Source organism: Schistocerca nitens, chromosome 2 (assembly GCF_023898315.1).
Source record: "Schistocerca nitens isolate TAMUIC-IGC-003100 chromosome 2, iqSchNite1.1, whole genome shotgun sequence".
In the NCBI taxonomy this organism is placed as follows: Eukaryota; Metazoa; Arthropoda; class Insecta; order Orthoptera; family Acrididae; genus Schistocerca; species Schistocerca nitens.
The window spans coordinates 798,412,544-798,437,043 of NC_064615.1; the positions used below are offsets into that span (position 1 = coordinate 798,412,544).

The 24,500-nt window shown below is 45.8% G+C and overlaps 1 protein-coding gene across 2 annotated transcripts in view; it reads left to right on the forward strand.

Annotated features, from left to right (window-relative positions):
* The window catches only part of LOC126237058 (annulin), a 495,746-nt gene that overhangs the window by 420,481 nt on the left and 50,765 nt on the right, over positions 1-24,500 (forward strand). For both annotated transcript variants that reach the window (XM_049946841.1, XM_049946840.1), the window contains exons 2-4: positions 8,587-8,817; positions 18,457-18,584; positions 23,396-23,525. In XM_049946841.1, the coding sequence (XP_049802798.1) occupies positions 8,587-8,817; positions 18,457-18,584; positions 23,396-23,525 (489 nt within the window). The remainder of the gene's footprint in view (positions 1-8,586; positions 8,818-18,456; positions 18,585-23,395; positions 23,526-24,500) is intronic.

Genomic DNA, 24,500 nt, shown 5'->3' on the forward strand with positions numbered 1-24,500 from the left:
GATTATGTGACCATTTTAGCTAATCATTAACACTTCATGATAAAATATTTCTTTCCCAAAGATGACGCCATGGTCCACGATGATCTTTTTTTTTTTTTTTTGGTAAGTTTCTTCGCGACCAAGCTGCTGAGGTCATCGGTCACTAGGCTTACGCCAAGGTCAACACACACATCCATGCCCGAGGGAGAACTCGAACCTCCGGAGGGGGGAGCAGAGCGAACCGTGGCAAGGCTTCCCAATCCGCGCGCTCCACGATGATCGCGCTAGTCTTCACACAGCTCATATCGCCCAGCATTGGATTTTGTGAGCACGAGAATAGTCGCTTTTTCCCTGTCCACCACAGACACCAGTACTGAGCCTTTGTGATCTACTTTGGAGAGAACGGTGCGAGATCGCTATCCTCCTCCTTCATCATTACCTGATCTCCCCATTGTTTGGCTGGAAGAATGATATAGGGTAGGATTCCCTTGAAAATACAGGACCTGTATTTGTCCATTCCGAGACGATTGAGAGCTTTTTGAATGCCAACTGGTTTCCTACACCATATTGGACGTGGTAATGTGTTCTGTTTTTGGTGTTTCCATGTTTTTGTCCATCCCCTGTGTAATGATGCTTCTTTGTTGAGGCATTACCATTGGAGTTGGAACAGCGCCTTCATGACGCTTTCGCCCCTACGAAACAAACCTATCACGAAACGTACTGCTTTTGTTCGGATCTCCTCTGTTTCATCTACCAGTCCTATCTGCTATAGTGACGAGCAAACTCAAGTCCATCCTTCCTCGTGGGTAGACTACAGTTTCTGAGAATTCTTCTAACCAGTCACAGTGTGACATTTGTCTTTCCTATCACTTGTTATATGTGGTCGTTCAACTTTAAATCACTCAGCACGCACTATTCATCAATCGTGTAATATTACAATAAGCCTTTTTCCGGCTATTTCTGCACAGTAAGTTACATTTATTTATGCTGGTTGTCTACTGCCAAACTCTACACGAAGCATCGATCTTCTGTAGGTATTTCTGAGTTTCGCTACAATTTTTTGGCGTTGCAAGATCCCTGTGTACAACTGCATCATCGGTGAACAGCCTCATGGACCTTCCGGCGTTAACAGATGCTTCATTCATGTACACTGTGTAAAACAATAGTACATTTATGATTTGCCTTTGGGTGTATTGTTCTTTCCCTTTATATGCAGGTGTTGGGTCGCTAGTAGGTTGGCCGGCTTTGTAGTTTTGTGTTGATCCTAAGAAAGCAGTCGATACTTTTAACGATTAATGTTTTAATAACTGAACGTCTGCTATTTTTATGGTATCGTTTAGAGAAGCAAATCAGGCGATTCACAAATGGATCGCTATGTTTGCCCTTAGTGCTTTTCCTAATGTTTGCCTTTAGTGCTCTTGGTAATGGGGAGCATTAACTCTTTGCGCTAACCAACTCCAACATACAGTTTAAAGGTAACACACTATCTCCGAAGTGTGTTCAAAGTATCAGCAAGGCCGATAGCAAGAACAAATTTTCACTTCACACCAGAGGTGGCGGAGCTAAGCTGTCACATGAGTGAAAACTACACTCCTGGAAATGGAAAAAAGAACACATTGACACCGGTGTGTCAGACCCACCATACTTGCTCCGGACACTGCGAGAGGGCTGTACAAGCAATGATCACACGCACGGCACAGCGGACACACCAGGAACCGCGGTGTTGGCCGTCGAATGGCGCTAGCTGCGCAGCATTTGTGCACCGCCGCCGTCAGTGTCAGCCAGTTTGCCGTGGCATACGGAGCTCCATCGCAGTCTTTAACACTGGTAGCATGCCGCGACAGCGTGGACGTGAACCGTATGTGCAGTTGACGGACTTTGAGCGAGGGCGTATAGTGGGCATGCGGGAGGCCGGGTGGACGTACCGCCGAATTGCTCAACACGTGGGGCGTGAGGTCTCCACAGTACATCGATGTTGTCGCCAGTGGTCGGCGGAAGGTGCACGTGCCCGTCGACCTGGGACCGGACCGCAGCGACGCACGGATGCACGCCAAGACCGTAGGATCCTACGCAGTGCCGTAGGGGACCGCACCGCCACTTGCCAGCAAATTAGGGACACTGTTGCTCCTGGGGTATCGGCGAGGACCATTCGCAACCGTCTCCATGAAGCTGGGCTACGGTCCCGCACACCGTTAGGCCGTCTTCCGCTCACGCCCCAACACCGTGCAGCCCGCCTCCAGTGGTGCGGCGACAGGCGTGAATGGAGGGACGAATGGAGCCGTGTCGTCTTCAGCGATGAGAGTCGCTTCTGCCTTGGTGCCAATGATGGTCGTATGCGTGTTTGGCGCCGTGCAGGTGAGCGCCACAATCAGGACTGCATACGACCGAGGCACACAGGGCCAACACCCGGCATCATGGTGTGGGGAGCGATCTCCTACACTGGCCGTACACCACTGGTGATCGTCGAGGGGACACTGAATAGTGCACGGTACATCCAAACCGTCATCGAACCCATCGTTCTACCATTCCTAGATCGGCAAGGGAACTTGCTGTTCCAACAGGACAATGCACGTCCGCATGTATCCCGTGCCACCCAACGTGCTCTAGAAGGTGTAAGTCAACTACCCTGGCCAGCAAGATCTCCGGATCTGTCCCCCATTGAGCATGTTTGGGACTGGATGAAGCGTCGTCTCACGCGGTCAGCACGTCCAGCACGAACGCTGGTCCAACTGAGGCGCCAGGTGGAAATGGCATGGCAAGCCGTTCCACAGGACTACATCCAGCATCTCTACGATCGTCTCCATGGGAGAATAGCAGCCTGCATTGCTGCGAAAGGTGGATATACACTGTACTAGTGCCGACATTGTGCATGCTCTGTTGCCTGTGTCTATGTGCCTGTGGTTCTGTCAGTGTGATCATGTGATGTACCTGACCCCAGGAATGTGTCAATAAAGTTTCCCCTTCCTGGGACAATGAATTCACGGTGTTCTTATTTCAATTTCCAGGAGTGTATATGAGTGGCTACACTGAATGTAAAGGGGTGTTGATATAGAGACATACGTCTCATTCCCTATGGGGCAATGAAAACCGATTGTTCTTCCACTTTTATACTCTTGACTCTACGACTGTGCAAGCGAACCTTCTTTTCCTCAGGGACATAACATTATTTTGATTTCTTAGAGAAACTAATTTTCTTGCGAAGACCTTTATTTTGACATCTTTTTCCTGACCTTTATCCCTTCTCTACATAGGGTCGGCATGTTAATTTGGATTTGACAGCGGTAGAAGTAAGGATTCCCGGATGCCTTTCCTGTCGCCTCCACCTTGCCTCCCCCCTTCCCACCCCCACCCCAGTCTCCCCCAAAAGCTATAACCGGTGTACAACGGATGCTGGGATGGTTCCTTCGAAAGGGCATAGACAATTTCCCTCCTAATCCTTTTCAAATCTGAGCTTGTGTTCCGTTCCTAATGACCTTATCGTCGACGGGATTTTAAACCCTAATCTTCCGTCCTTCCTTCGAGCAAAAAGTTGGTTTGAGGTCTGCTGCTGCCTCTGGCGCCTTCAGTTGCGTTCGTAGCCTGGAGGTCACGTGCGACTCAAATGCACCGTGCCTGGACCAAACCAAAAAAAGAAAGGGGCTATCCAGGCCGGTTGCGAAATATCGTTACGTAAGCGGCGGAAACGCTGCCAGACAGCGATGAGGTGGATCAGCATACTTCACTACCAAATCCGGTTAAGCGGGCGTCCGTCCACTCTGAATAAATGTCAAGGGCGACGCACGCCGAGGTAATAATAGTGGAGCCTGTGTTCGGCAGGTTTCGTCTATGCACTGGCGTTGTGACTCAGCGGCAGGAAACTGGGCTGACGCATCAGGTCATAAGTGAAAGTACCAGTCATAACACCGGAAGATCCTAACAAAAAAGAGACTCATTGAAGAGTTTCTTATTGCATTTGTGTGGGTAAATGATCAAATTTCTTTCGCACCTTAAATCGTTTATTTTGTTTTCGGTATTAACATCATTGCGCTGACAAAGGACTGAAGTAGACAAACCTGCACGGTAGCGAAGAGTACCCGAGATTACTCGTATTATGGCGACAACTCGTCATATGCCGTTCTTCGCAAGATACCGGGGACGTTGGGAGTCTATAACTGCTCAACTGTCAGCTACATCTCACGGAGACTGGTTGGACCAGACTTCACGTAATGAACATCATTCTCTTCAGCACTTTAGAATTATCCTACAGAATTCATATCATATGATCATGGTGTTTAAATACATGCCCTCATGCCGTTACAGCGTTCCTGAGATTACTTTGGAAACGGAAGTGACAGGGCGAGTACTGTCTGGCTGAGTGTCCAGAACTCCAGCACTGTGCTGTACTCGAGAAAACTGCTGCATGTATTTTATCAGCAGTTCCCTTCCTGTTAGAGGTTTACCTGCGAAAAACAATGACGCATGTACAAGTGACCACATTACTAGTTCAAAAAAATTGTTGCTGGCTTGCGTTATAACCCTTTTTTCTCCAACTCTAACACGAATTCAGCTTGTACCAACTCCTACATCGATGCCTCGGTTTTACCCAAATCGATGTACTCACGTAGGTCGTTGGTGTCTTGGCTCAAATGGTTCAAATGGCTCTGAGCACTATGGGACTTAACTTCTGAGGTCATCAGTCCCCTAGAACTTAGAACTACTTAAACCTAACTAACCTAAGGACATGACACACATCCATGACCGAGGCAGGATTCGAACTGCGACCGTAGCGGTCGCGCGGTTCCAGACTGAAGCGCCTAGAACCGCTCAGCCACAGCGGCCGTCTTGGTGTCTTGACCCCAACATCTTTTTTCACGCTTCAGTGTGGTGGTGTAGTTCTTTATCGGAGTACATCTACTGCAAAATGCTGTTTGGCTGATTTATTTCAGAAAGGTTGTTAACGCCGAGGCATTCTTGTTGACAAACTGTGTTGGTACATGTTCTACATCTACATACGTATATTCTCCGCGAGGCGTCTGACGGTGTGTGGTGTGTGGCTGGTGCTCCATAAATCACTGACACTTTGTTTCCTGTTCCAGTCACGAAATGAGGGAAGAACAACTATTTGCCGGTCTCCGTATAAGCTCTAAAGTCTCTAACTTTATGAAACTTCCACGTAAATGTTTGAAATTGATTGCTCAGGTAATCAGAAGGCTGTTTCTTAACGGACTTGCTTAGCAGAAAATCTTCCTATCTTTCTTGAGATTCCTTCTGACACGTGTAGCCAGCAATCCTATGACGTTCTTATGATCGATGATTCACTGCTGAACCGAGCCAAAGAAAAGAAAAGCAAGAGTCGTATGTCATTTTTGGTTGGGGGACATAGAGGCTCTAGTTCAGCCGCCTATTCGGAAAGACTGTGGCCTCTCCCAGTGAGCCTCGTACCTCAATGTGTACAAGAGTTGTGTCTGAACCGTATCAGTTGAGTTTAGATGACTGTAATGGATGTAATTGATAGTTTTCTGTCATATTTGTGTTTTACGACGATAAGGGAGAGGATGAAACGCAGTGCCGGCACATAGCCCTCTCCTCTCGAACAGCACTAACGGGCCGCCGAACTTAACATCAGCATCAGTCTGACAGATCATCATCAAGGGTGTTACATGTACTCACTCCATGAGGAGAGGTTTCGAATTTAATAAAGACATTGGTGCAAAGTCCGGAGATGAAGAACGTTACGCAACCACGTTAGCAATCTTGCCAGCCAAATACTAAAAAAAAACTTCGTCCGAACAGGCCTCGGAAGTTCCAGAGGTACCCACCGACTGCCTTGTCATCTTCAGTTGATAGGCTTCACTGAATGCGGATATGGAGGAGCCTGTCATCAGCACACCGCTCTACTGGCTGTTGTCTGTTTTCGTGACCGGAACCGCTACTTCTCAATCAAATATCTCCTCAATTGGCCTCACAAGGGTTGAGTATACCCAACTTGCCAGCTGGACACGGTGGACCTAGATGGTCACACATCCAAGTTCTAGCCAAATATGAGCCGGCCAGGGTGGCCGAGCTGTTCTAGGCGCTACAGTCTGGAAGCGCGCGACCGCTACGGTCGCAGGTTCGAATCCTGCCTCGGGTATGGGTGTGTGTGATGTCCTTAGGTTAGTTAGGTTTAAGTAATTCTAAGTTCTAGGGGACTGATTACCTCCGAAGTTAGGTCCCATAGTGCCCAGAGCCATTTGAACCATTTAACCAAACATGAAACGTTAACGTCGTTGGTCTGACGGGAATTGGTGTTACCACTGTGGCAAGGCCGTTGCCGCCACCCAAATACTGGTAATGATAATTTTTTCGACTACCAGGATTCGAACGGCCTGCCATAGAAACAAACACCACAGTACAGGCGCGTTACCGACCTCGCTTACCGATGTAGCTACTGCATCGATGAAGTCAATGCTGTTGTAAATGAGAGACCTAATAAGTTACCCTCAAGAGTCTGACTCTTGTTAACTCCCCAAGGTAATTTTCGGATAACACATTTAGAATAGTGTTACTCCAGTCTCTGTCCCTACAACGTGATCCAATTACTTTTGCCTCCCAGGCTAGTAATACAACAACATAATCAGGAAATTTACATACAATCTTCTGCAAGTTTTCGCACAACTACGGTCCTGGGGCAGGCCGTCAAGTTCATGAATCTTCATTAGATAGGTATGTCCGCCCATGTCCTCCCCAGTGGCTGAGTTGTCAGCTGGTACGATTGCCTTGCGGAAGAATCGGATTCAACTCCCGGTACAGGCACTGATTTTTCCGTAGGGGGAGACTTGGAACGGCGTGCACTCTGCTTCGTGAAGCCAGCTCAGGAACTACTTGGGTGATAAGCTGCGGCTCCGAAGTGTGTGTCGCTGACAAGCGCCGGGAAGGTATTGAACTACATCTACAACTACATCTACATCCATACTCCGCAAGCCACCTGACGGTGTGTGGCGGAGGGTACCCTGAGTACCTCTAACGCTTCTCCCTTCTATTCCAGTCTCGTATTGTTCGTGGAAAGAACACCCGCCACACCCGCCATACTGCACCCGAATGATGCAATTGGAGAGGATGACATTGAGTGATCCATCGGAGCTGAAACGCCGAACAGTTATAGAGATACGCTTATGAGTCAAAAAATTATGGGCCGGCCGGGGTGGCCTAGCGGCTCTAGGCGCTACAGTCTGGAACCGCGCGACCGCTACGGTCGCAGGTTCGGTTCCTGCCTCGGGCATGGATGTCTGTGATGTCCTTAGGTTATTTACGTTTAAGTAGTTCTAAGTTCTAGGGGACTGATGACCTTAGAAGTTAAGTCCCATAGTGCTCAGAGTCATTTGAACCAAAAAATTATGGCCACCTGCTTAATAGTTTGTTTGTCCGTCTCTGGAACAAAGCTACGTAACTGATTCTCCATGTTGGGAGTCCGACAGTTTGTTGGTAGGTAAGTATGTGTCATTAGATGTCTACGCATAGGTCATAGAATTCGCGTAAATAAATAAAGGTCCACTGATTTGCTTATATGGTGATGGCGCCCGATAGCGACCCAGATGGGTTCCATAGGATCTACATCAGGCGAATTTGGTCGCTGAGACATCAGCGTGAGTTCATTGTAATGCTCCTCAAACCACTGTAGCATGGTTCTGATTGCGAGACAAGTACAATTATACTGCTCAAAGATGACATAACCGTCAAGGAAGATATCAGGCTGGTAGGTGGTTCGCAGCTGTCAGCGAGTCGTCGATTACTATCACAGGTCCCATGCAAGCGCAGGAGGATGTCTTCCGTAACATAATACTGCTCCCACCAACCTGCCTCCGTGGTGCGCTCCACGTCTCGAGCGGCGTTCACAGCGATGACGGCGTTTGTGGAGACGACCAGCGATGTGACTCACCCGACGATCCAACACGTTTCCATTGGTCGACGGTCGAATCCCGATGGTCCCACTCCCGCTGCAATCGTAACTGACCATGTCGTTGGTTCAACATGTGAACACGTAGCGTTGGTCTGCTGCGAAGCTCCATGTTCAACAACGTACGATTAACGGCTTACTTCGACACACCTGTGCGTGCACTAGCATTGTGCTATTTCGGCAGAGGTGTCACAGATCACCATATACCCTACTTTAGAGAGCAGACAAGCCTCCGAACTCCACGTTCTGTGAAGAGTCGTGGACGTCCAACCATTTAGCTCCTAGAGGTAGTTTCACTGTCCTCCTACCTCTTTCTGTAGATGGTCACGAGAGTAGCACGTGGACATTCGACCAACTTCGCCGTTTTCGAGATACTCGTTCACGGGCTCTACGTAATAATAATCTGGCCTTTGTCAAAGTCGCTTATCTGAGTCTCCCATTTGCGGGCCATATCTTCGCTAGGGCGATCCTCCGTCCGTGTCTGCTCCACTTACATACTTCTGCTACCGCGCCACGTGCCCGCAACGCCATCAAGCGACACCCAACGTCGCGGTGGGCAGTCATAATGTTTTGGCTTATGATGGTTTGGCATATGACACTATTTCACTTAATGAAACCTTAGGGACTTTTGGTGTTGTTTTCAGGTTGCACTGTCTGCAGAAACTGAAGCGGGTTATTGTACTGTGTCGCAGGTGATGTACCAGACGCGGGCGTGGCGCCGGAGGTGGCGTCCGTGAAGGAGGTGGACGTGCTGCTGGCGGAGAATGGCGACGCCCACCGCACGCGCCAGTACGAGCTCATGGACCGCGAGAAGGAGCCGCGGCTGGTCGTCCGCCGCGGTCAGCCCTTCGCAGTCAGCGTCACGCTCAGCCGCCCCTACAACCCGGACATCGACGCCATCTCCTTCGTCTTCACTGTTGAAGGTCAGTTGCACATACCATCCAACTTCACCATAATCTATTCACAACTTCGGTACCCTAACATGTTCACGCTTGCGCTGCTAATTACGTTTCTCGCTGGGGGGCGGCGTCCGTATTAATGCTTTCTTTCATTTGGAGAGACTGCTTTCCCTGTATCTCGACACAGTTTGGTAGTAGTATTGAAACGCCCTGGTCTACTATTTTAATATACTGCCCTTTCAATTTTAATGCAAGGGATCACATAAAATAATTTCAAGCCAAACTAATCGAAACTTAGGTGATATCTCATTTGCTCAGAAAGGTATCTCGCCGTAGGGTCTCACAAAATTGTATTCAGAGCTTTTCATTGCGCCTGGCTTATAGGTAATATATCATACGTTGTTGTACTGCTGGTAGCATAATTCTTAGAGGTTAGTAGACGGCGCCCGATGGAAAAAATGTCTAGTATGAGCCACCAGTGACACGCACCGACGTGGACGAGTTAAACTCCGCACGGAATCCTTGCCTCTCAGTTTCAGAACTTACCACACTGAATCATTCAGGTACGTCTCGGAGCCCAAGTCACGGTTTTAACTTTCCGTTTGCTTCTCCATCCATTTTAAGCTCCTTATTCACTCCTCTACAATTCAGTGAGACTAGATGTCAGGTAGAAAGGAAGCAGAATTTTGATTCCTCCACAGCCTCGTCCTTGTAACTGAGACGACCGAGTAAACCGAGTATACCCGCTGGCAGTTCAATGTACATGCTAGTAAATAATAATAAATTTCAACTCGATTACAGTTGAGAGGCTGTGTAGTGGAATTGAACTCCCACATACATGGCAAGGGGGAATTACGTCCTCGGAATCACAGGAGAGCCACCATGGAGATAAAAGGGATAGGACTTGGTTACAAGCCTGTGAGTCGCTTTTTCAGGCGAACTTGAATCGCTTGATGAAAAGAGCAGCTGCAATGGATAGAACTAATCCAGATTCGAGTTTCTGTAGGACGTACAGTTTTAAGTCGTTATGAACACACAATATGAAGTGTATTCTGCCAAGAAAATGAGAAATTCACGTCGTCTCTCTTATTCATTCGAATCTCTCTTTGCAGGAAAAAGGAAATTTTAAATGAGATATTTGGAGTATGTAGGCAGAGTTCATGTTAATGGTTAGAGAAAAATAGCCAAAACTTATGCAAGATGGCCGAAGACTTCTAAAGCGTAAAGCATAGTTATACAGGCCAAGAACACGTTCTTAAATTAAACAAGTGTGTAGGTCTGAAGCAATGGACAATGGTAACAAAAGGATTTTATGACACGGTTAATTTGCAACACAATATTCCTCAGAAATGAGTTCTTTCGAACTGTGTGAGGAAGGTGTGTTCCAGATAAGTCTTGGTGCTCGGGATACCTGAGCGACTTTCTTCATTAAAAATAATCGATGCAGCCGATAACAATCTCCACAGACCATTACATTGGCGCCAGTAAACATTTCACTACTAATAAGACAGAATAATGAACTTCGATAGTCAGGTATTCTACTCATCTCCACCCCTCCTCGGCCCCAAACACAGCCATTTCAGCGTATAACCACGTATTGTACCTTGACAGTTCGTGCCGTCGGCTGTTCATTGCTGCTCCAGAGCCGATGACGCTGATCTTTCCATTTAAACAAAGTGAGCACTGCTGTGTAAGATCGTGACTTTCTGACGATACGGCAGCCAGAAAAACGGAGCGATAATAGACCAGAACACTAGTCCTGCCATTCCAAAATCAAACTTCGGCTCTGCTGCCGAGTGTACATTGTGATAAAACTTCCTGACGGATTAATACTGCATGCCAGACCGAAACTCCAACCCGGACCTCTACCTTCCGCTGGAAAAACAAGCAGCTGAGCTATTCTTACACGCCAGGCTAAGCTGCAGCATATCAGTACCACTCTTATGTTGCTGCGCACTCTTCTCGCTGTTGTTCTTCATATCTCAGTGGTTCGGCGCTCCCAAACGCATATAATTGGGAAAACCTTGGTCAGGAGACCGGTACTGCCGTGCTGAAGCATTGATGGGCTCGTGAAATGCGTTCAGACGACCGACTTAGCAGGGCGTTACGCACAAAATTGAGAGATCCAGGTCTGGTTTTTAGACAGTTTTAATATGTTAGGAAGTTGCAATCTTACCAACATTTGCAACGTTATACATATGTAGCCGCCGACGTTTCCTGACCATCAAGCAGTGCGCTGCGGATCGGAAACCGCAGATCCGAGATTAAACGTCGCCATTGCCTCAAGACACCAAAGATAAGTAGGTTTGCAGACTCGAAAATGGCATCACTAACAGGAGCAGTAAAATGTAGCATTTCCTACTACTGAGGAATCTATCTATGCAGTCCTACAACAATACAACCAATTTTCTGATCCGACGTCGCTGATTCTATTTCTAAGGCTCCATTTTCTCCAACTTGTGTGAAACAGTTTAAGCCACTTCATTGTACAGTATCTCAATTTAAAGCCACCTATCCTCCTCTGAAATTGGATATACGCCTACGATGCATTGCCGATGGATAAGATGAGGTCATATTATACTTCCCATCTCATTTTCAGAGATTTATTCATCCCTTTTCGCTATCTGAGTCCCTGCTGCTGCGATTGCGTCCGACTCGGTGGCTCCTCTTCCTATACCTCTATGGCTATAATCCATGCTAGACGTCCGCATTCCATATTCACTAAGAGACTGAAAATTGCCCTGCATTTCTCTTTGTTCATGGCCTCCTTCACACTTACGATTCGATGCTTCAATAGTGTGAGACGCCTCAGATGTTCTTTGCCAGCTAGTAATTCGAGACATCTTCTTCAACACGCAATCTATCTTTTTTTAACACATTAATAAAAGGAACTGACCCGCTTGTTCCACTTTCTTTATCACTCAGCAAAGTATCCATTTATTATACAGGGTGATTTCGTGATGATGTCACAAACTGTCAGGAATGATGGAGAAGTGTAAATGCATTAATTTGAGGTAAGGTACGATAGCCGGGAAACGACAGATTCGAAAGATATGAGTGAAAATCTGCTTAAGTTCCACCTCAGCCTTGCGCAGCGCGCGAGCTAAGGGCTTCAGCTTTCGAAACCTGATCGTGACATACAGAATTTCCGCTGAATACTCCACAATATCCTCAGATAATTTGTCCTGTTGATGGATTAGTAATGGCGCAGGTAACTTTATGCCAGAAGGACCGAAAATCCTAAGTCTACGGTACAGTAATAATGGATTCCATTAACCGACACAAGTTTCACCAGCTGCTAGATTTACAACAGTTGTTCAAAATGGTGTCTCCCAGAGTCAATTCAGCCATGGCATCGTCGCAGTTCTATCGTACTCGTTCTAGTATCTCCGCTGTCGGTGTTCCAGGCAGGGCGAATTCTTGCCAAGAGATTTTTTGTGTTAGCAGAAGAGCCAACACCGTGTTACGAGTGGAGGCCGAAATGCACGCGTTTTAGCTCACGCACGCTGGCGTGAGGAGGGAAGAACTATACTGACGTGAGGTCTGGAACATGACAAGTAATGAGAATTCAGAAAGCGGACGTAATTAGTTTGATACTTAACTTTAATCCATTAATGATGAACGTCGCTCTTGACGGTACATGATTCACAATATTATCTGTTCAGAATATATTCTTGAAGATAGTACTTATAGTAACTGAATATGACGCCTTGCTAGGTTGTAGCAAATGACGTAGCTGAAGGCTATGCTAAACTGTCGTCTCTGCAAATGAGAGCGTATGTAGACAGTGAACCATCGCCAACAAAGTCGGCTGTACAACTGGGGCGAGTGCTAGGGAGTCTCTCTAGACTAGACCTGCCGTGTGACGGCGCTCGGTCTGCAATCACTGATAGTGGCGACACGCGGGTCCGACGTATACTAACGAACCGCGACCGATTTAAAGGCTACCATCTAGCAAGTGTGGTGTTTGGCGGTGACACCACAAGATTCTCTTCAGTCTCGGCTCAAGAGTTTTCACATCGTCCCTCGAGAAGAAATCAAGTGGCGTGAAACCAGGTGAACATGCTGGCTACGAAACAGGGCCTGTTCTGTCTCTCCACTTTTCACGTAATGTCTGATCCAGGTGTTCACGAAGCCTCAGTCCAAAGTGAGGCAGGGTTCGATTACGTTGGAACCACATCTGTTGACGAATAGCCTCGAGATTTCCTTCCCTGCAGTCTTAGCAAGAACAGCAGCTGTATATACATTCAACTGCCAAAGGCATCACAAACTTCGCTCACAAACTTCGACTAGGTTGTCTTAAATTGATACATCCATTCTTCTTCATCATACCTGAAAGTTTATAATATCGTCACGGAATCACCCAGTATATCGCCTTTCGTTCTGAATTAGTATTTTAGGCTGAACAAAGAAATCGGATGTAGCCCGACCGTTACAAAGGTAAGGCACGAACCTGGACTCTAGCTTTTTCTGGGAAAATGTTCTTACCAGCCGAAACTAACCAGAGGCTCCGCAGAGCCCTGTTCCGGTTTGACAATACCTTTCAGTGATGTAAGCTGATAAGAGGTCCAAGCAACGAGTTTAAATTTACGACCTACAGCGCTCCTTGCGGTTATGAACGTTAACTCCGCCGCCATATTGATCTCGGTCAGAATACTGAGAGGAGCCAGTCTATCGTTTGTCTGTGTGGAAAGTGAACTGCTTTATTTCGCGAATAGTTTAATCTTTCTTTTCAATTTGTGTAGCGAAATGTAAATTTAAAATCCTAGCGTGTGTTTAGCGTTCAACTGTACGAACAGAAGTGACAGGTGCTAGCATATAGTCCGCAGCTCGTGGTCGTGCGGTGGCGTTCTCGCTTCCTACGCCCGGGTTCCCGGGTTCGATTCCCGGCGGGGTAAGGGATTTTCTCTGCCTCGTGATGACTGGGCGTTGTGTGATGTCCTTAGGCTAGTTAGGTTTACGTAGTTCTAAGTTTTAGGGGACTGATGACCATAGATGTTATGTCCCATAGGGCTCAGAGCCATTTGAACCATTTTTTTTTTTTTTTTTTTTTTTTTGCTAGCATAGAGATGGGCAGCAAATATGAAGCGGGACATATTGTTTCGATGTACGACGAACTACATCTTCTCAAATCAGTTTGAAGACAAATATAAGGAGGACATAAATGATAAGAGGCGCCTTTTGTCCAAGTCAGTGCCAACTGTCTTTAATTTTCTACAACATTAAAAAAAAATAAAAAATAAAAAAAAGATGAAATCGCACAACCAGGAGTCAGAAAGTGAACTTTTAAAAACTTGGTCAGTAATATTCTTAATGAGTCTTCATTAGCACATAGTAAGTCTGTAGCTTAATAATTATACTGCTTTTACGTATTTTCATACAAACAACGTACCGTTTCTGTTAGCCAACCGCAACTTATTTCGAAGTTTCCTCCGTAATCTTCATGCGGTACCTGCTCATTCTGCGGGCAGCAAGAAGCTGTCTTCGGTGGACGAAAATGTTTTCAGTCTTCTTGCAGTCTTATCTACATCTAAAAGTCTGTACCCATATTTCAACTAAAACATTTCTTTTTGCTGCTAGTGTACAGCGAAAGCACCGCTGTTTACTATTTTTTGAAGAAAAAAAGCAAGCATGAGCTATCTGAAGTTAATCAAAATCAATTTTAAGGGGCGATGACACAGCAGAAGACGCCCTTGAATACAGGTAAAATGGTGGACAGGTATTCGATTTGCTTAAAACACGCCGGACGCATAACCACTTCATGAAATTTAAACTCGTTTTGTTCGAGTACCGACGACTGCACTTGTAGCACTGTGACGGTCCTGAGACTTGCGGCTGAGTGGTTTCTGTGGAAGTACGAACTTTGCAAGGGCAGCGCGTCGTCTGCTCGCACAGACCGCTCTACCGGAAGCACGACTGCGCTGATTGAGTCGTCGTCTCGTCCGGCCAGTCTCCCGTTACGGACTTGTTACAGACGGGACTCGCAACTTCCACGGCAACGGCATACCAGGTCGTGAGCAGACAGTTACCGTGGCCTGCATCCCCATATGGCCGCCGCCGTAGTCATCGGCATGTCGTGCGTGGCCCCTCCCGCTTACCTCCATCCCGTATGGCGGCTGCCGCACATCCTGTTAAAGGGCAATCAGCTGCAGAGTTCCCATCAGTGTCGGGGACACAGTTCGTAGTCGGGAAAAAATGACGCACTGTCACTGGAGATTGTACCACTGACTGATTGTTGATGTGATATTCAGTCAGAAGACTGCTTTGACGCTGCTTTCCGCGCTAGCTTGTCCTGTGCAAGCATTTTCCTCTCCGCGTAATTACCACAGCCTACATCCGTTTCAACCTGTCTACTTTATACGAACCTTCTTCATCTCCACTAAAACTTTTACTTTCCCCGCCCATACGTAAAGTAAAGGCACCAGAGAGGTAGTTCTCATGTTGCGCTTAATAATGGAAACAAGATTGAAGAAAAATCAGTATACTCTTAGAGGATTCGTCGATCTACAGAAAGCGTTCGACAGTGTAATATGGTGAAAGACGTTCGAAATTCTGAGAAAAATAGGAGTACGCTATACGGAGAGACGGGCAATGCACGATATGTACAAGGACCATCGATACATCGAAGAAGCATGACGGAATAAAAGAAAGGTTAAAGTGTGGGATTAAAATTCAGGGTGAAATGGTATCGATGATACTATTCGCTGGTGACACTACTATCCTCAGTGAATGAGAGGAAGAATTGCAGGATTTGTTGAAAGGAATGAACAATGACCCGCCAGGGTAGCCGAGAGCGCTAACGCGCTGCTTCCTGGACGCGGGTAGGCGCGCCGCCCCGGATTGAATCCACCCGGCGGATTGACGACGAGAGCCGGTTTGCCGGCCAGCCTGGATGTGGTTTTTAGGCGTTTTTCCACATCCCGCTAGGTGAATACCGGGCTGGTCCCCACGTTCCGCCTCAGTTACACAGCTCGCAGACATCTGAACACATTCACACTATTTCATGGTTTCCACTAGACAGAGACAGTTGGGGTACACTAATTCCGTCCTGGGGGGTATGGGGCAGGAATGGCATCCGGCCACTTAACATGCCAAATCCGATTAACCATGGCCGACACTGTGTAACCGCAGGGCAAGGCGCAACTGATAGAATAGAATACTTGAAAGGAGTGAACATTCTAATGGGTACAGAATATGGATTGTGAGTAAATCGAAGGAATACGAAAGTAGCAGAAATAAGAACAGCGGGAAACAGAATGTCAGAATTGGTGACCACGAATTAGACAAAGTTAACGTATTCTGCTATCTTGGGAGCAAAATAACCCATGACGGACGAAGCAAGGAGGGCATAAAAAGCAGACTAGCACAGGCTAAGAGGGCGTTCCTGGCCAAGAGAGGTCTGCTGGCATCAAACTTGGCCTTAATATGAGGCAGAAATCTCTAAGAATGTACGTTTGGAGCACAGCATTGTACAGCAGTGAATCAGGGGTTGTGGGAAGACCAGAACAGAGGAGAATCGAAGCGAATCAAGTAGACTGGTAAGATAAGGAATGAGCAGGTTCTGCGCAGAATCGGTGAGGAACGGAATATCCGGAAAATACTAACAAGAAGATTACTAAACTGAGGATTACTTGATGCCAGAGGTATTTTTTTTCCAATTCGCTTCACTACATCCTCATTAGTTATTCGATCTACCCATCTAATATCAGAGCATTCTTCTGTGGTACCACAGTTTAATAGCTTCTTCTTGTAAGACCTGTTTATCGTCCATGTTAAATTCCCGTACAAGGCTATACTCCTGACAAATACATTCAGAAAAGACTCCCTGACACTTGAATTTTATATTCGATGTTAGCAAACTTCTCTTTTTCAGAAATGCTGTCTTGCTATTGTCAGTCTACGTTTTATATGCTCCCTATATCGGCTATCGTCAGTTATTTTACTGCCAGATCATCTTCCCCTTTTGTGTCGCATTTCTGACCTAATTACTCATCATCGTCAGATTTAATTTGAGTACAATGTTTCACTTTTGTCGAAGTTCATCTTATAGCTTCTTTTCAAGGCACTATCCACTCCTTCCAGGTGTTCTTACAAGTCTTCTGATGTCTTGGACTGAAACACAATGTCATCGGCAAACCTCAACGTTTTTATTTCTTCTTCCCGAACGTTGATATACCTTTGCAAATCTCTTCTGAGTTTCCTGCACAGCTATCTCATTGTAAGGACTAAATAACATCGGAGATGACTGACTGACCCTTATGTTATGTGACAAAAGTATTTCACAATTTAGTTACCTGTTTCGACCAGTCATTGGCCATCATCGGACTGTATACAGCTAAAACAGAAGAGACAAAGAATCATTACAGAATCTATAAAATCTGCCATCAACTATCTATGGAATTATAAAATAAGTATAAAATTATACGTAAAACCATATGCGGTAAGAGGTCACATAGCGTTCTATTGCATTATCTACATAAGTATGGGGAGCAGTACGTAGGTTTAATAGTCGGAATGAAATCCCTTTGTCTAATCATTCATGTTTACGTTCGTGAAAGGAGTAGCCACTTTTACAGATTCGACAGTGATTCCTTCTCACCATTATTTTTTATATATGACCATCGGATGGTTGTAATCGGTTGCTACATTGCGAAATAGTTTTGTCATTGTTGCCAAAAACAAAAGACAGTTCACAATACCAAAGTGAGTATGAAGGAAGTCTATGGTAGCTGGGTGAATTTCTGGCTCCTCAGAGAACGTGCCGTGATGACATTTACTGAAAAATTAAAACTATTTGCTCTGCTGGCAGTCAAATCCGGATCTGTACGAGGTAGAGGGATAGAAGGTAGTAGGATTTAACGTTCCGAAGACAGTGAGATCATTAGAGAATGAACGAAATCTAGACTGGAGAAGGATAAGGAAAGTAATCGGCCAGCCTGTTCTAAGATACCAAACTAGCATTCACTTTAAGTGGCTTAGGGCATATACAGTCAGTCATTCGCGAGCGCAATCCGTAAGTTAAAAACTTGCTTCAACAGAACTAAAGATATTCTGAGATTTGAGTAGCATAATCGAGGGAGTATTCCTTCTTGAATTACAGTGAAGGAATTATGCTTTTCCTGAAACGTCGGAGAAACTCACCGCTTTGTTTTTTAATGTTTACACGAAATACGTGTATATTCCACTCGGAAGAGACAAACTTTCGATATACCGTTCATAATAAGCATTGTTTACCAAAATTGCATCTAGAATTTACTTCCTCTCCGTAGAGAGCTACGAACAGCAGAAAAAATGCAATTTCAAGAGCCTGTTTCTGGTGATGTGGCCACAGCCTTACGTATACATTATGTATAATACCTCAAATACCAGGCGTATTTCTTCATGTAAATGTGACTGAATGCGGATCTCTTAACTAAAACTTCGCGTAGTCTTCAGTTACGCCTAAGTGGCTTGGCATTGGAGAAACTGAAGGCTTATCCATTTGGACGTCACAGAATGGTCATGAAATAATGCAGTAATTATCTACAATTGTAATTCTAGTTTAACAGGAAGTAGAGTCTCGCTAAAGAAAACTTTTGAGTTACATTTGTAACCTGATTACTCAAATGCTTAATGCAGTGGAGCTGTGTTTGCTGACTGTGTGCCTGTTTTGTGTCTGCACAGACGCGGAGAAGCCGAGCTACGGGCAGGGCACGCTGGTGGCCGTGCCGCTGCTGGCCAAGGGCGCCGAGTCTGGAGCCGCCTGGAACGCCGTGCTGGACTCCAGCGCCGACGACATCCTGCGCATACAGGTGAGCGCGCGTCCGCCGCCTGATAGCACTACCAGAGTGCAGCGGAGGGGAGTGTCATGGCGGTCACGTTCCTGTCCGAAGAACAATTCACCAAAACCATTTAAATTTTACATCTATTATTTTCCAAACTTTTTAGCCAACTTTTAGTGAATAATGTCTCGTGAAGACTAGAGCTGTCTAAACTGGCAAGGAATTGTACTTCTCAGAGGTAGCCTCAGAGGGTGGGCTGTCAGCCTTGCCGGCTGCAGAAGGCGTTCCTCACAACTAAAGGCACCCATCCACATGCTGACCGTATGTACCGCCAAAACAAATCAGACATGTTTTGGAGTCCGAAGAAGTTGTGTAAGGCAAGGCTTGAAGGGAAAGAACTTCCACACAGGCAAAAAAATCAGGAAGATTGGCCGAGTCTAAAAGCAGGTGGAAATAACTCAAAGAGAATCTTCTCATGACATCAGCCGAATGGTAACGTCGCCTTGTATCGACCGTTCAACGAGTTTCCTGCTCGTAATCTTCACCTGAAAATGGTGACTAGGAAAGTCGGTAAAACGTTGCTACAGGACAACCCTGTCTCTCGGATGATAATCTGAGGATATTCCATCAATGCAGTTCTCCGAGAAAGCCTGCGTTCCTATACAGCATTACCCAAATTTGTACTCTTGCATACCCGTAGTATTCAGATCTGTGATCTAGAACTTAATACTAAGTGAAATACTGATTGTGAAGAGTGCGCATTTCGATTTTATATCGTGTAAATTACGACCTTGCAAAAGTTATGACAGTTGCTTAAATCACTGCAAGACGCATATACGTGCCAAATTTCCAAATGATGTACTTCTCTGAATTTTCCAGTTTCTTCCAGGTTGAGCTATAGCAGTGGACTACGCACCGATGTAAACAAATTATTAGTTTATTATTATATTAAAATATTTATAAATTTATTGATATTATTGTTATTAAAACCCTGCGTATGTATGGCATGTTGAAATTGGGTATAGGTAGAGGGACAGAGCATCAACAATCCACAGTGAAAGTAGCCTACATATTGAAGAACAATAGTCATCTCTGGTAGGTGTACAAGTGTCACTCTCAACCCCCTCTCGTGCCAGTAAACACCGAAAATGGAACATACTGCGATATCCCGAAGCTTCGAAATTTGGATCCGCGCCTGCTTTGACCAGTCTGGCTGAACAGAGCTGTTTGTAACTCTGTTTTCGCCGTTGTGTAGAAAAACCGTAAGAAGTATGTGCCATGTTACGCCAACAATGGAAGAAAGACAGCACTGCTCACAAATTAACATGAAACTTGTACACCAAGTATAGCACTTTCACAGTCTGTCCTATAGTGTAACGAGCAGGGCGCTGCCTTGCGAGACCGGGAGGTGAGACACACGCGGGTGGAACCCGCGCGGCGGATCAACGACCGTTGTTGTGACATACCAAACCGGCCAGCATGGGTGTCGTGTTTATGCTGTTTGCCACGCTCTTTCAGGAAAATGAGGGCTGGTCTCCAATCTCCTCTTCAGAAAATATGATACACAAACAATGAAAACACAACAACACAAAGTATAAAGTTAACAGGATTCATAGAGAGATAGCACACACGATATCCCTGTGATTAAAATTACAATAAAATGACTTTGCCAAATCATGAAAATAGTGCATCTCCTATGACTCTAGGTTATTTTCCCATGGACAATGGCGGGAACAGCCCCATCGAAGTGGTGCCATAGATTCTCGATTGGGTTTTGGGGAGTTTGGTGGCCAAGGGAGTATTGTAATTTCATCCTGCTGCTCTTCGAACCATGCATGTCCTGTTGGTAGGTGCTATCGTGCCCAGAGAAAACAAACTGCATTTAGGGGTGGGTATGTCCCCCAAGGATAGATACGTACTTGTGTAGATCCATTGTGCTTCTAGAGTGGCGAGATCACCCAGGGGATAATACGAAAATATCTCCGAGACCATAGCGCTTCTTCCTCCGGCCTGGACCATTATGACGATTGTTGCAGGGCCATACACGCCTACACCCATCTATTTCATGGAGCGTAAAACGTAATTCACCTGCAAAGGCCACCTTTCGCCACTCTGTGGACATCCAGTTGCGGTACTGGAGTGCAGATGAACAGCAGTCAGCATGGGTGCATGAACCACACGCCTGCTGTGGAGATCCATACGCAGCAAAGTCCACTGAACGGTTGTTGAGGAGACACTGTTGGAAGCCCCTTGGGCCACCTCGACGGTCACTTGCTCAACAGTTGCTCGTCTATTCGGCCGTACACATCACCGCAGCCGCCATTCACCCCTGTCCTCAATGGTTCGTGGTGCATCAAAGTTGCCTCGGCGCGGGTTTTCGATAGCACTCTTTTAACATGCACGGTATACTTCATCCACGGCGGCACGCGAACAGTTAACAAACTTTTCCATTTCGGAAATGCTTCCACCTTCTTCCCTAAAGCGAAAAATATCTCCTTTTGTACATAAATCACTCCGTATCCAGATTACAACTACTACACTGTCTACCGTATCCCCCCCCCAGACACGCTCTATATACCCCCACTGCTAGTGCTGCCGCCTATCGTCTATGACACGTGGACGTCGAACGTCGGTGGTGGTCACATTAATGAAACTGAAACGTGTTCCTATACAGCACTTGAGGTATAGTGCTTGAATGTTACTGTGTTACAGTTCCTGTCACTTCAGCTTATAAACTGCGCGCTCGTTGTTTTCAATTTCGTTTCGTTTAGCTATAAGAGTCAGTGACTCTTTTGACACAACGGATAGCCAACCGCTGGTAAAATACGCGACTCAAATGGAATGCTTTATTGGTACATTTGACTTTTGGTCTGATTTTTGACGTAAAACGCCTTCTTTCAACGCTTGTTTTAATACTGCCACGTGCCAGCGTTCCCCGTACTTGTGTACATTTATACTGCTCAAGCGTCCTCGATAACATACACACATCAAAAAAGTTTTGCGTCACTCTGATCCTCAGAACTCCTAAACATAGACGTTGACTGTGGATATTTTATCAGACACACAGTCCCTTTGACTGTTCAGAGATGTCACTAAACCCGCCCAAAGATGTAAACAACCATGCATGAGCAGCGCCTATTAGACGGAGGGGGGTCCGACAGCCGATCAGTTCCAGTCATTCCACCACAGCTCGTGTTGCCTGTAGTTCAACCATGTCCAGACGGTCAATACCGTGGTTCTATCGCGTCCGCATTGTTACTTTGTGCCTGGAAGGGCTCTCAACAAGGGAAGTGTCCAGGCGTTTCGGAGTGAACTAAAGCGATGTTGGTCGGACATGGAGGAGATACAGAGAGACAGGAACTGTCGATGACATCCGTCGCTCAGGCCGCCTACTGCTGTAGTAGGTTACCGGTCCCTAAGGATTATGACTCGGAGGAAACCTGACAGCAACGCCACCACGTTGAATAATACTCTTCCTGTAGCCACAGAACGTCGTGTTACGACTCAAACTGTGTGCAATAGGCTGCATGATGTGCAATTTCACTCCCGACGTCCATGGCGAGGTCCTTTGCAACCACGACACCATGTAGCGCGGTGCATATGGGCCCAACAACATGCCGAATGGACCCCTCAGGATTGGCATCACGTTCTCTTCACCGAAGAGTGTCACATATGCCTTCAACCGGATGATCGTCGGAGACGTGTTTGGAGGCAACCCGGTCAGGCTGAACGCTTTAGACACACTGTGCAGCGAGTGCAACAAGGTAGAGGTTCCCTGCTGTTTTGGGGTGGCATTATGTGGGGCCGACGTTCGCCACCGGTAGCAATGGAAGACGTCGTAACGGCTGTACGATACGTGAATGCCATCCTCCGACCGATTGTGCAACCATATCGGCAGCATATTGGCGAGGCATCCGTCTTCATGGACGACAATTCGCGCCCCCGTCGCGCTCATCTTGTAAATGACTTACTTCAGGATAACGACATCGCTCTACTAGAGTGATCATCATGTTCTCCAGTCATGAATCCTATCGAACATACCTGGAATAGATTGAAAATGGCTGTTTTGGACGAAGTGACCTACCAACAACTCTGAGGGATCTACGCCGAATCGCCGTTGAGTAGTGGGACAATCTGGATCAACAGTGCCTTGGTGAACTTGTGGATAGTATGCCACGACGAATACAGACATGCATCAATGAAAGAGGACGTGCTACTGGGTATTAGAGGTACCGCTGTGTAGAGCAGTCTGAACCACCACTTCTGAAGGTCTAGCTGTATGGTGATACAACAGACAATGTGTTGTTTTCATGAGCAATAAAAAGGGCCGAAACGATGTTAATGTTGATCTCTATTCCAATTTTCTGTACAGGTTTCGGAACTCTTTGAACCGAGGTGATGCAAAACTTTTTTATGTGTTTATTTGTGGTATTCTACGAGGTTACAAGTCCACACGGGAGTGTATGCAAATTTATTTCGATAGATCGTTGGTTGTTTACTGTTTTTAAATAGAAAGCTATGCTCTCAAAGGACACAATGCCGAATTACGCTTCGATACGTTAAACTTCAGACGTTTCTTTATCAGCATCTTCATTACCTGTTAGCAGTATTGGAAGAGTCGCTGCCCTGAAACTTGGTAAACTTCAAAATACTCTTAAGCTCATCGTCTTCTTTGAAGTCATTATTGGAAGTTTTTCAGACATCCACCAACAGTATAAACGGTCTGAAACGAACCACTGGACACGAGACACTATATGTCGGTATTGTTCATATGTATCTTGCATAGCATTTTGGTTGAGGTAATGAATAGTCGTACACGGCAATGGTTTTTGTGCTTACAGATTACTCCGGCGGCAGATGCTATTGTGGGAAAATGGAAAATGGACATTGACACCAAACTGAAGAACGACGGCGCGGTCAGCTACAGCTACAAGGACCCGTTCTATATCCTGTACAACCCCTGGTGCCGACGTAAGTACTCACTCACCTGCCTAAGACTTGTAATTGTAGATTTCGTTCTTCAATCTCGGAGTTGTCGCACACCTTTAACTGTCTTAAAATGGTTCGGCATTTCAAAAGCGAAATGGAAGAGGAATCGAGATTATTATCACAATATGCTGTTGTAACTGCAGCAGCGTGTGTACGTCTTTCTTTGATGAAATGCAAGGAAGCCTTCACAAGTTCGACAAACAAAAAAAAAAAAAAAAAAAAAAAAAAATGAATACATTGCTTTAGCAAAAACAAAATTTTATTTCCCAGTTAATGTTGTTTGAGCTTCATGTACCTTATCCATGGAGAATCAGTTCTCCTTATTTTCTCAGAAAAGAAAGCTGTTGCCAGTTGTGCGTAGTAATCCCTCTCAACTTGCGTAGTCTCCTTATTCAAAGGATATTTCACTGCTCCAAGCCACTTTAAGGGGCTTCAAACCCCAGCACCGCCATTTTATCATCGAAATGAACAATTTATAGATAGCTGCATTTTCATGGTATAAGAGAAATCTTTAATTTTGGCCGCTTCTGCTTCAGTTCGTTGTACAAGTACCCCAATAACGTTAACTAGAAGCAATCGTTGCATTATCCTTTGCCTACTAATAATCATAATAATATCTTTTGAGCCTCAAGAAGCAGACAATCTTCCGATGGTAAAATTTTTGAAACGATGAAAGCATTCCACTTCGTCTCTACAGACACTCGTTCGTTGCGAAAGTTCGTCGCTGACAGAAGTTGATGCAATACAAAATTCTTCGGCAAAAAATCGCTCAGTATTCGTAACCACAACTGATCAACGTTCGAAATCATTCGAATCCCTATGAGAGAAGAAATTTTTGCGACCAGAATACTGAAAATTTGTTAGAGTCTTAACACCTTGTCGAAATCAAGATTATTAGAAAGCTAACATTTTCCACTCTGGTTGGCGCCGCAACCGTGTGTTAGTCATGAAATGAGA